The 10449-nt window shown below is 40.8% G+C and overlaps 2 protein-coding genes across 6 annotated transcripts; one reads left to right on the top strand and one right to left on the bottom strand.

The window, feature by feature from the left end:
* Positions 1–2738: 2738 nt before the first annotated feature.
* fbxl15 (F-box and leucine-rich repeat protein 15) lies at positions 2739–6600 on the bottom strand. Of its 4 annotated transcripts, none has more exons than XR_005071940.1 (6): positions 6424–6600; positions 5944–6106; positions 4591–5093; positions 4256–4482; positions 3828–4092; positions 2739–3117 (listed from the first exon to the last, which is right to left on the bottom strand). XR_005071940.1 is itself a non-coding variant. In XM_037082239.1 (5 exons), exons 1-4 carry the CDS (start codon positions 6447–6449, stop codon positions 4293–4295), a joined length of 882 nt encoding a protein of 293 aa, XP_036938134.1. In that variant the 5' UTR covers positions 6450–6600; the 3' UTR covers positions 2739–4092; positions 4256–4292. The 4 variants fall into 4 exon arrangements, 2 of the variants coding, with proteins under 2 accessions (XP_036938134.1, XP_036938135.1); XR_005071941.1 differs by having other exon boundaries at positions 3919–4092; XM_037082239.1 differs by having other exon boundaries at positions 2739–4092.
* gpx9 (glutathione peroxidase 9) lies at positions 5100–9884 on the top strand. Of its 2 annotated transcripts, XM_037082241.1 has the most exons (6): positions 5100–5694; positions 7535–7750; positions 7876–7969; positions 9114–9244; positions 9372–9502; positions 9587–9884. In XM_037082241.1, the coding sequence occupies exons 2-6, from the start codon at positions 7619–7621 to the stop codon at positions 9642–9644; spliced, it is 546 nt and encodes a 181-aa protein (XP_036938136.1). In that variant the 5' UTR covers positions 5100–5694; positions 7535–7618; the 3' UTR covers positions 9645–9884. The 2 variants fall into 2 exon arrangements, with proteins under 2 accessions (XP_036938136.1, XP_036938137.1); XM_037082242.1 differs by lacking the exon at positions 5100–5694 and having other exon boundaries at positions 7029–7750; positions 9667–9884.
* The last annotated feature ends 565 nt before the right edge of the window (positions 9885–10449 follow it).

Here is a 10449-nt window from a genome sequence, read left to right as displayed (position 1 = left end):
CGGTATATGAAAACGCTGCGATGTTTCTCCCCCCCACTGCAGATCAATGCTAATTGAGGTCCTACATGATGAATGTAGTTCTGAAACAGTTTTAACCCGCTGACTGCTGAGCAGCAACAAGCACAGAGCTACAGAGCCACTGAGCACTGAAGATGTTATTTATATCATAAATCAATTTGGACTGAATGTAATTTAAATATATAATATGTAACATTTACACATCAAACTGTCTTTAATCAACTGGGACCTTTTGTTGTACGTTCTGATGAGTTGTGTACATGCATGATCTAAAATGTTTACAGCGACATTTAAATCCAGAGAAATTTGCAGCTCTATATGTAGTTAACAAGTAGCACATTAAATTTGTCTGTCTGTCACTAAACTTTCAAATATTTCTGCCGGAGTCACATAGCTTATCATCAGCAGAAGGTGGGTGTTTGACAGAGAGGACAACAACTCCCATGATCCCAAGCTACATATGTCTTTTGTTTTGATTAAGAGACCCCTGGTGGCAGAAATTACATACTATGCATTTAAAACTGCTGCCCTAAATGTGTGGGTTGACTTAACTTAGGTTAAATAACTAGTTGAAAGTCTTCTTTTTGCTTTGTGACACCAATTGTTAGCTTCACTGGAGAAAACATGTTGTTGATTATTATTAACAATAATATTAACTAACATAGAGCCGCTTTAAGGTATTAAGTTCATTCTGGAGAAACGTCATCATTTTCAACAACATCTAAGCTTCTTTGTCGCTGCCTTTGTTCAAACATTTGTCTGAAATTGATCTGGGAGAATTTCTCACATATGTTTAAGGTAGTAAAGACTAAGTTCAATATTAGACTTCATCATGGTTCGTAAATGTTTTCATTATTGTGAAAGCTAATAACCATGATTTGTCTTCCATCACATTTTCTCAAGAGGAGTCTCAGGAGAGTTTAAATTCTCAAACAATGCATGCTGGGAAGTCTGCTAATGTGCTGATTATGTTTCTAGCTAATCTAGTTTAGCAGGCCTTGAGGTTTTTTAGAATATAAATTAAACCTGGTTTGGGGTCAGCTGTAACGAGGCATTACAACAGTCGCAGCATCACCAGCCGTGATGTCACTTTTCACGTGCAGAACGAGTGACATCACTGTAGCCGGTTTCTGATTTTCAACGCGTTACAACCATCACCTGGTATATTCATCTGATGCGTCACCTCAAGTCAAAAGATGCCACGTTTGACAAGTTCTTAGAGTGACCTGAGAATAAAAACAAAAAGATTTTAAGTTTGTATTAACTTGAAGTTTTTAAAATAAAAAAAGTGTATATTTACGTTAAGCTGATTAGAAAAGATCAGTTGATTCTACATAAGTCCTGTATGATTTCTTTAATTATTAAAAAGATAAGTTGTTGTTTTTTTGTTTCAGTTTGTGCATCACAGAAAATACCCTTTCCGTGCAGCATGACACAAGAACAACAGAGTGTAATATGTTATTTTTTTGATGAGGAAGGTGATGCCAGCCAGTCACCGCTATTTAATCCCTCTCGCTCAACATATGCCTTACAAATTGATATTTCAAGATTTACTTTATAACTAATGACACTGGGATGTCTCCTCGGAGGCACAGCGGTGCGATATGATGATGAGCACGGCTAACAGAAGGATGCTGGTCGATCCCTGAAGCCCTCCAAACACAACTCTCTGTTGGTGCACATTCAGCTCGTGGACAGCACGCAGCAGATGGGGTAAACCATGCCATCAAGTGGAAAATAGACCTGTTGTGTTGTCACAGAGACAAGTTACAATATAGTCTGCCAATCGGACCACCAGAGGAAACTGAGGGAAGGGTTTGTTTTCCTCTTTTTTAACGCGCAGCTGTAGCGACGAGGGGGGAAGCATTAATTCTTATTGTGCATTCACTGCATCAAGTGATAACAAGATCATAAAGCTGATGTTTGTTTTCACATCTGTCTCGTCCGCTGAACGTCATCCTTCTGTTAATCAGAGGCATTCTTGGTCTTCACACACACACCTGACACTACACCCTGACATGTCTGACACTGTGGGCTCTCACTGTGGCTCCTGGATGCACTGTAGGTTAAATGTCATGCAGAATCTCCAGCAGCAGAATCAACAGATAAATATCCCGACTCACTGCTGCCACCTGGTGTCACTCTGAGTCATGTACCCTCCTCTGAGCCTCATCTTTAAGCTTTGACAATACCCTCTTATGCTTGACAATGGAGGGAATTAGAGGAATTACAGGAATCCTGCTATTTACTGAAGGTTAGGACTCAGATTATGCTCATTTTCTTATTTAAGAAGCTCGAAGAAAAAGGAAACTTGGGTCATTATTTTGAATATTTTTACTATAAATGAAATCTGTCTGGAACAGTTGAAGAAGACCAATACTGCCCCTTACTTTGCCTAAAACCTTTATACTCATACTATATTAAGAGTATTTCTTCTACAGTCCTTGAGTTCCAGTGTTGTTAAAAGTAGCCAAAAGTCATACTACGCAAGTATAAGTCCAAAAGTGTCTGATATTAAATGTACTTAAGTCTTAAAAGTATTTTTTTCTGGCAATAAATGTACTTCACATCAAAATCAGTCAGAACATTTGCAGATTAATTTAATAATTAACTACTGATCGGTTAATTGTTGCAGCTCTAATTCATACACTTAACATTAACATACATCACAGCAGATCTGTGCCTTTTCATGTAGTGAAAAAAGTGACAATAGTCATTTCTGATGGTGTCGTATTTTACAATTTAATATTTCCTTAACAATTCACATACTGTATTAATGAGCAACAGCAGTTCAACACAGGTGCTTTTTACAAAACTCATTTCAAGGGGTCAGATGGGAAACAGTCGTAATTAGCTCCTACACTCAATTCAGACAAACACTCAGCTATACAAGAGTGGATCTGTTAACAATATGAATTAAAGGGTTGCTTCACCCACGTCGCAAATATTATATGTGAACATTCTCCCACTAATCTGCTGCCAGTCATGCAGATCGTTCCGGTGTAGCAACTGCTGCGAGCGACAAAGCTGGTCAGCAGTCTGAAGAAGTGCCGACAGTGAGGTCTGCGGATTCGTCCTGAAGGAGACAGGACTTTGTTTCTGGAAGACACGTGAACAAAACTGCATTCACCTTGGTTGTCTTGTGGTGGCAGCGGAAGTCTCAGTAGTGGAGAAAAAAAACAAACAAACAAACAAAAAACAAAAAAATTGCTATGTAAGAAAACGTTTCTGTGCAATCGAGTTGATCCTTTAAGCTTGCACATACATAAAAACAGTACATGCAAAACTAAATGTTTAATCAAACTCAGACTTTTTTTTTTAAATGTTTCCAAATGAAACATAGATGTTTCTTAAAATATCATAAAACACACAAAGTAAATTGTGTATTTAAAAAAGGTAAAACCAACAAAACAATGCACCGTACTTTTGGTAAGAATTGCTTTTTTTTCCTTTTTTTTTTTTTTTTAACAAAACCACATTATAACGACACTGAATGAATACCGGGTAGTGCAGTGTGAGTGACAGCGATATACCGTGTGTGGTATACCGTGATATGAAAAGTTGATGATTATCATACTGAATACATCTGCTTATCTATGACACTGAATTCTACCGTATTATCGTTCATTAAAAGGATAATATTCCAAGTTTATATCAAGTGTTGTGTCTGTCGGGACAGTTTAGCAGTTTATGAAATTCTAAGAAAGTGTTTGTTCGACCCAGAAACCCTTCTGTTTGGATACATTCAGGGTCACTGTAACGGATAATAACAAGTGTAATAATTGTGTAATACAGTTTGGCAAAGATACCTTCTGAAACAGTTCCCATGCTGTGAAAATCTCACACCATTTGCAACCTTAGTGCAGTGACATCGTTTGGACATGAGGCAACAATTCTTACAAAGTTAATGGCTTTCTTCAGCCGCTTAAATGTGGCGTTATTTTGGGTTCGAGCACAAATGTGCATCGTTCACATTCCAGTGACTTTACTCTTCCACGTGGCGTGCCTCATCCCGGTCTTCTTGGACTGTCCCGACCCACGTGTCCTTGAGAGTGACCGCCTTGATGAAGACACCTGTAACAAATGTTGATTACAATTGATTGACTGTCATCACCATTATCTGCTCCGAATAGACTATTAAGGCTGAGTTCTAGGCCTGTTTGGATATTTGACAGACATTGCTGGATATAAAAGTGTCAGGAGCTCATAAAGAAGATACACTGCTCATATTACATACCTGTGAGCTCTTGTTGGACAGATAGATGGCCCTTTGGCTATATCTGCAGATTGATAAAGGGAGCGAACCCCAGCACGTCCTGAAGAAGTACCAGAGCCCTCTGCAAAGGCGGCTCAACATCTATCACTACATTGCGCTTCCGTAGAGGATCCAGGCTTGACTCTGTCACATTGTGACAATGATTCACCTTCAGGGACTGCAGCTTCGGGCAGTACTCTGCAAGAGTCCTGTGAGCACAGCATGAAGAGGATCTTATGGATGGGTGCACAAGGAGCGAGGCAGTGGGGATGGTACAAAGTTAGCTGGATTATGTTTGAAAATAAGACATGGTGTACCTGATAGACTGGTTCCTGACCCGCAGGCAACCTGTCAGGTCCAGCTGCTCCAGGCCCCTGCAGTTCTTGGCCACCTCCTCCACCGACTCATCGGTGACGTTGGCGTTGACTGCCAACGATAGAGACCTCAACTTCAAGCACTTCTTGGCCAGGTAGCAGATGGCGTCGTCCTTGAGTTGGCGGCAGGCGGTGAGGTCGATCGACTGCAGCCCCCCGCAGTGGTCAGCCAGGCTGCGCAGGGACAGGCTGTCCACCCACTCGCAGTGCGCCAGGCCGAGGTGGTGGAGGTGCGTGCAGCTCAAGGACACGGCCACCAGCGAGTGGCGGGTGAGACAAACACAGCCACTCATGTCCACTCTCTGCAGATGCTGGTTCTGGCCGATCACTGGCAGCAGCTCCTTGTCTGTCACCCAGTCGGAACAGTTCTGAAGGGAGAGGCTGTGGAGAACTTTGTTGTCCTTCAACATGGAGACAAACGCCTCCTTGGGAATGGATGGTCCAATCTGTGGATATCACAACAGAGCAGATAGCGGACCTCACCTTTAGACAATGACATACAGTCTTCAAGTGGAGGCGAATAAAGGAACAGTTCGTCCAAAATGAATAGTCCACATAACATTTTTGGAGCATCACAGCAAAACAATGTTGTAGCATTCTCCTTAAAAACTGAAGTTAATAAGGACTTATTTTAAAACGTAAAAAAAACTACCAAATAAACCCCCCATAAAACACCCCTTTGTCCATCCCAATCCAAGTCGCCGGACCCCCAAAGATCCCAAACTGATTTGGAAAAATATCATTTAAACCCTTGACACCAACTTCTGACAGGGTGCGCATGCTAACACTTTTTAGCTTAGCAGCTACAGTGAAGATTTCAGCTTTAAAAAAAAAACGCTGGACAAGACATTTCATGTGTTTTTCAGTTGTCACTGGCAACAAGGAGGTTATGTGTTCACGTGTGTCCATTTGTATTGTTGGTTTGTGGACAGGGTAACACAAAAACTAATAAACCGATATCCACAAAACTTGGTTGGAGGATAGGCCCCGGCCCAGAATAGACCCTTTTGGTACAGATTTGGAAAGCGCCAGCGTATTTATTTGTGAGTGAGTACAATTTAATCGAGTAGATTTACATTTTCATATTGGGTTAAGCTTGATTGAATTAAAGGGCCTGGTTGGGCGTTGGCTAGTCCCCATCTATTTTTGGCTGCAAGGCTGCAACACTGCCAGATGTTCTGTGGACGACAAAACTTCACCCGACTCTCCATCGACACGGGGGTTGCGTGCATGAAGGCTGAACTCTCACTTTTGGGTGTACTTATCCTTTAAAAGGTTGCGCTCATCAGGACTTACCATGGACAGATCAAAGGTCCTGCAGTTGGCCAGATACACCTGGATGAGGCTGTGAAACTGCTTGCTCACCCTCTGCAGGCTGACGAGGTGTTGCAGCGGCAAATGACATAAAATATGTGGAACCAGCACATCCTCCCAGGGAAGGTCCAAGAGGTGACATCTGCTGAGGGAAGCAAACCTTGTTTCACAGCTGAACTTTGATACTTGCATGCAGCGTTCACGGAAACAACCATCTATGACATACAGTAATGACAAATGTTACATTAATGGTGGATAACGTTACACCAGGCTCGTCGCTGTAATGTATAATTAAACCGGAGTCAGCTGCCATAAATAAACCGGAGCAGCAACAACCATCTGATCATCTCATCAGGGACTTGGGACTAGGAAGCTATCGCTGTTAGCCGTCAAGCTAGCGAGCCGGGGGTAGCAATCCAGCTGCTTTTTAAATACAAATTTCGTTTTTTCAAAGGCACTCACGCTCGCATCTTATCCTCTTCATCCATAATGAGTCGGATATGTTATACAGGGGTTTTAAGGACGCGTTGTCGATCACATAGAAGCCAAGATAACGTATTTTTCTTTAGCATCTTGCAGGCGTTTGAGGTGTAACCCAAACCTAATGGTGCCTTCAAGTGCTGTCGGAAGAAAGCTCAATTCATACCGGAATGGAGCATGAGCTATTCATCAACGTTGTGCATTTCTAAAATATTGCTATTAGGGAAAGGGAGAGCCAAATATTAATGATAAACATGATAGATACACAAATACAAACCGTTATCGCAACCTTGGTGGCAATTTCATCCATTTTAATCTGTTTGTAAAAGCAGACAGTAGCTCAATTCTGCGATAATGGACTATAAACAACAACCAATATCCATTTATGATGCGAATCTGCTGTTTTTTTGCAGTCAAGAGTATGTTAATCAAATGTAAGAGACGTCGTTGAGTCGTATTAAGATGACCTATATCTGATGTTGTCACCTATTGGGGCTTTTACGAGGGACAAGTGAACGCATCAGTTGTAATTTTCCGGGTTTACGTCAAAGATCACGTACAAGCAATTTGTTTTTTAAATTAATATTATACATGTTTTATAGAGACATCCTACACTCTTTTGTTGGCGTATTTATGAGCAGTGGTTGTTTTAACGTTCATATTTATAAATTCCTTTATTTTCAGAACAGTTTTTCGAGAATATTCACCAAAATAACTGCCTATTAGTTAAGCTGTGCAGATAAAAACAACAGGTTGGAAGTGTTGTGTTGGTAAATAAAGCACTGTGCAGCACAACTCTATATAACTACCTCATAATTATAGCCTTACAGCGGTTGTTGCAAAGACAACAACAACAAAAAAAGAAAGTCAGTATAAGAATTCCTGAATTTCTTTATGTGGATTCTGCAGATCCATATATGTTAATTCTGATGATTTAATTTCCCTAATGCTGATTAGCTGTCACCACATTAGCAGCCTTCTCCCCTGGAATACATGTGTCGAACAAATGACCACCCTGCCAGCTCACCTCTGCCCAGGAGAACAATGAAGTCAGTCACGCTGAACAATTGCTGACCCATGAGTTATGTTTCAGTGAATGAGATGAGCCAACAGGATAGCCGGGGCGAACGCTCACTCCTGACTGACTGCAATCCCATATACAAGCTAAAGTACGAGCATGGCGTGTAAATCAATCTATGATTTCTCTGCTGAGACCCTGGACGGACAGCTGGTTCCGCTCAGTAACTACAGGGGTAAGGTGCTTCTCATCATCAACGTTGCCACCTTCTGAGGGTCAACAATAGAGGAGGTAATAATCTGCAAGAGCAGCGACTGATTGCAGTCATGTCACATTATCTCATCGTTACATCTCACAAAATCCATGCAGTCATTTTTTATCCTAAGGCGTTTGATTTGATGTCCTTTTCCCCTCAGTACCACCGACTGAATGCACTGATGGAAATGTTTGGCGACCTCAACTTCTCTGTTTTAGGATTCTCCTGCAACCAGTTCGGTCTTCAGTCACCTGGTAGGTACACTGTCACTCTTGAACGTGACAGTAAGTAAGAGATTGTTAACCTGGTAGTGTACTGTACCAAACAATACTCTAATCTGTACTGATCTGTATGAAACTTAAATTACAGTTTATGCCTTCCTTATATGTACGTCTGCTTATGCTTTACTCCATTAATTTTATTTAACAGCTATACTTTACTGTCTCTTTTCAGATTAAAAGTTATCTAAAATACTGGGGTAATTGCAAAGCTTTATAGTGTGGTAACCTCTGACGAAAAAGCAATGTCTGGTTGTGGCCCACTCCTCGCATTCCAGATGTTAACGATGCAATATGTAAGAATAGGCCATCTATCGAAATTAATTCTCTAAACAAACAGGGGACAGCATATCTGTAGAGCAACTGCTAACTGCTGCTTACTATGGCTTCTGTTAGCTAGTTAGCTCAGTTAGCCATGCAGGTAGTGGTCCTGGGCAAGTGTCTGTGTTTACATTGCTCGAGACATTACATTGCTGAGAAATTTGCGCCAGGACAGGACATGGCTAGCTGGTCGACATGCTGACTCACTCAACGTCAGAACAGTTTAACACATTTTGTTGATTATTTCAAGGAACTTTTTTCTAATGTTTTCTCTAAAAGATTTACCAATTGCACCTTTAAATTTTCAGTTTATCTGAAAAGGGACAGTGCACATTGATAAAACACATGGTAAGACATGAGTGAAAATGCTAGAATAAGCAGAGGGGTTATTGTTCGGGTGTGGTCCTACAGCAATGGTCTTAAAAGGGCTTCCTAAAATACAACAAAGCAAAGAGAAGAACAATACAAGCAGAACAAAAACTGGGCACAAACCAGAACAAGGCACAGCAGCAAAATAACGCAGGTAATGCAGTTTAAAGACTGGAAAAAGACAAATAAGACGTTAAGAATATCAAAACCTGTCGTGACACAAGCAAAAGACACAGAACTGGCGAGTTTAGGGCTGACATGTACACGTATCAACCATCCATTGTTTCAGATGGTTACTGTATCTGTACATTTTCTTGAACACATTTTTCAGTGCATATCATGTACTTCCAATTGAGTATTTTGCATTAATGTCTTGATATTTGATACTTCTTCACAACAATAATGACTATTTTTGCTGTTATCTTTTCAGAGGTGAATCATGAGACCCTCAATATTCTTAAGTATGTGAGACCTGGTGGTGGGTTCGTGCCAAAGTTTCCCGTCTTTGGCAAGGTCGAGGTGAATGGATTAAACGAAGAGCCTCTTTTCACCTACCTAAAGGTATTATTTGATGTATTATTTACATAATTAAAATATTGGGATGACAGTTTTTGTAAGTGCTTCAGCTGCTCTGCTCCTGAGAAACCTCCCAGATACACTTCTGATCTCATTTCCGGTTCACCAACAGGAATCTTTGCCATTTGTGAACCCTGTTATCGGAGACATAAAGAAATTCTACTGGTCACCAATCAAAGTCAATGACATCCGCTGGAATTTTGAGAAGTTCTTAATCGCTGCAGATGGCGTTCCCTTCAGAAGGTAAAGAACCCAAACCTCAAGTTAGAAACCCAGTCAGCTCTTTGTGACTGTTATAATGGCTCTAATATTTTCCCTTTACTGCAGGTATGAACTTCACTGCCCCATTGCAACAGTGGAGAAGGACATAGCAGAACTACTCTGATGGATTTTCCTCAATTTGTCAGCAGTGGCAGAGTGACGACCGCCCAGTAAATGCACTTGTGCACCTGAGCTGGATCTGATGGGAAGAGGAACAGGGCCTCGGGGCTTCAGTGCATTCACCCTGAGAGCAAGTTCCACTTCAGCCACTGGAGGACTTGTTATGACACAATCACGCTTTTCTCTATTGTGATGGGGTCTACTGCTCAAACTTCTATTAAAATAAATAAAACATGATGAAATAAATGCACAAAGTTTTTGGTTGCTTTTGTTGTCACTTCTGATAGCGCTGTATTACTAATAGATTGACTGGGTCAGGCAGCAGTTTTTTAACAGCCTTGTTAAAGCAGCTACAAGGAGGAACGTTCATTTTTTGTTGATTCTGGCGGCCCATGTGGACAAAAGCTGCAGAAGAAGCACTTGTGGATAAAGATCCTGATCTGGCGAATTCTTATATTTGTTATGGAAGCGGGTGAAAGAGAGAAGCACCGAATTTTGAATACTTCTTTTTAAACACAGTTGTTGGTGATGACGTAATTAAACTATTTGAGGCTATGTACGATTAAAAACGTGAATATGGCTATAGTGAAACAAGATGAACTTTGTTGTAGTGCTGTACTCTTACTGTGCAACCCTACAAATCATCCTCAGCACACTTATCACACTAATTTTTATTACTTTATCTCCCAAATAAATCCTTAGAATAACTATAATAACTTTAATTAAATACCCTTTCTCCCCACTGTTGGTCTAGTTTACTTGTGTAGGTCATATTTAGGCAGTAGTGTTAAATTTAAACTGTTTCAAAG

The sequence above is a fragment of the Acanthopagrus latus genome, chromosome 20 (genome assembly GCF_904848185.1).
Source record: "Acanthopagrus latus isolate v.2019 chromosome 20, fAcaLat1.1, whole genome shotgun sequence".
Lineage (NCBI taxonomy): Eukaryota > Metazoa > Chordata > Actinopteri > Spariformes > Sparidae > Acanthopagrus > Acanthopagrus latus.
The sequence above is the reverse complement of the archived record's forward strand: the minus strand, read 5'-3'. Positions and strand labels throughout refer to the sequence as shown.

Bases quoted from the DNA above. Each gene is read 5' to 3' on its own strand.
- fbxl15 (XM_037082239.1), bottom strand. From the start codon at position 6,449: ATGGATGAAGAGGATAAGATGCGAGC. The intron at 6,107-6,423 runs GTGAGTGCCTTT...TGCTTCCCTCAG, and splicing joins GAAGAGGATAAGATGCGAGC to CAGATGTCACCTCTTGGACC. The intron at 4,483-4,590 runs GTACACCATGTC...CTGTGCTCACAG, and splicing joins GTCAGGAACCAGTCTATCAG to GACTCTTGCAGAGTACTGCC.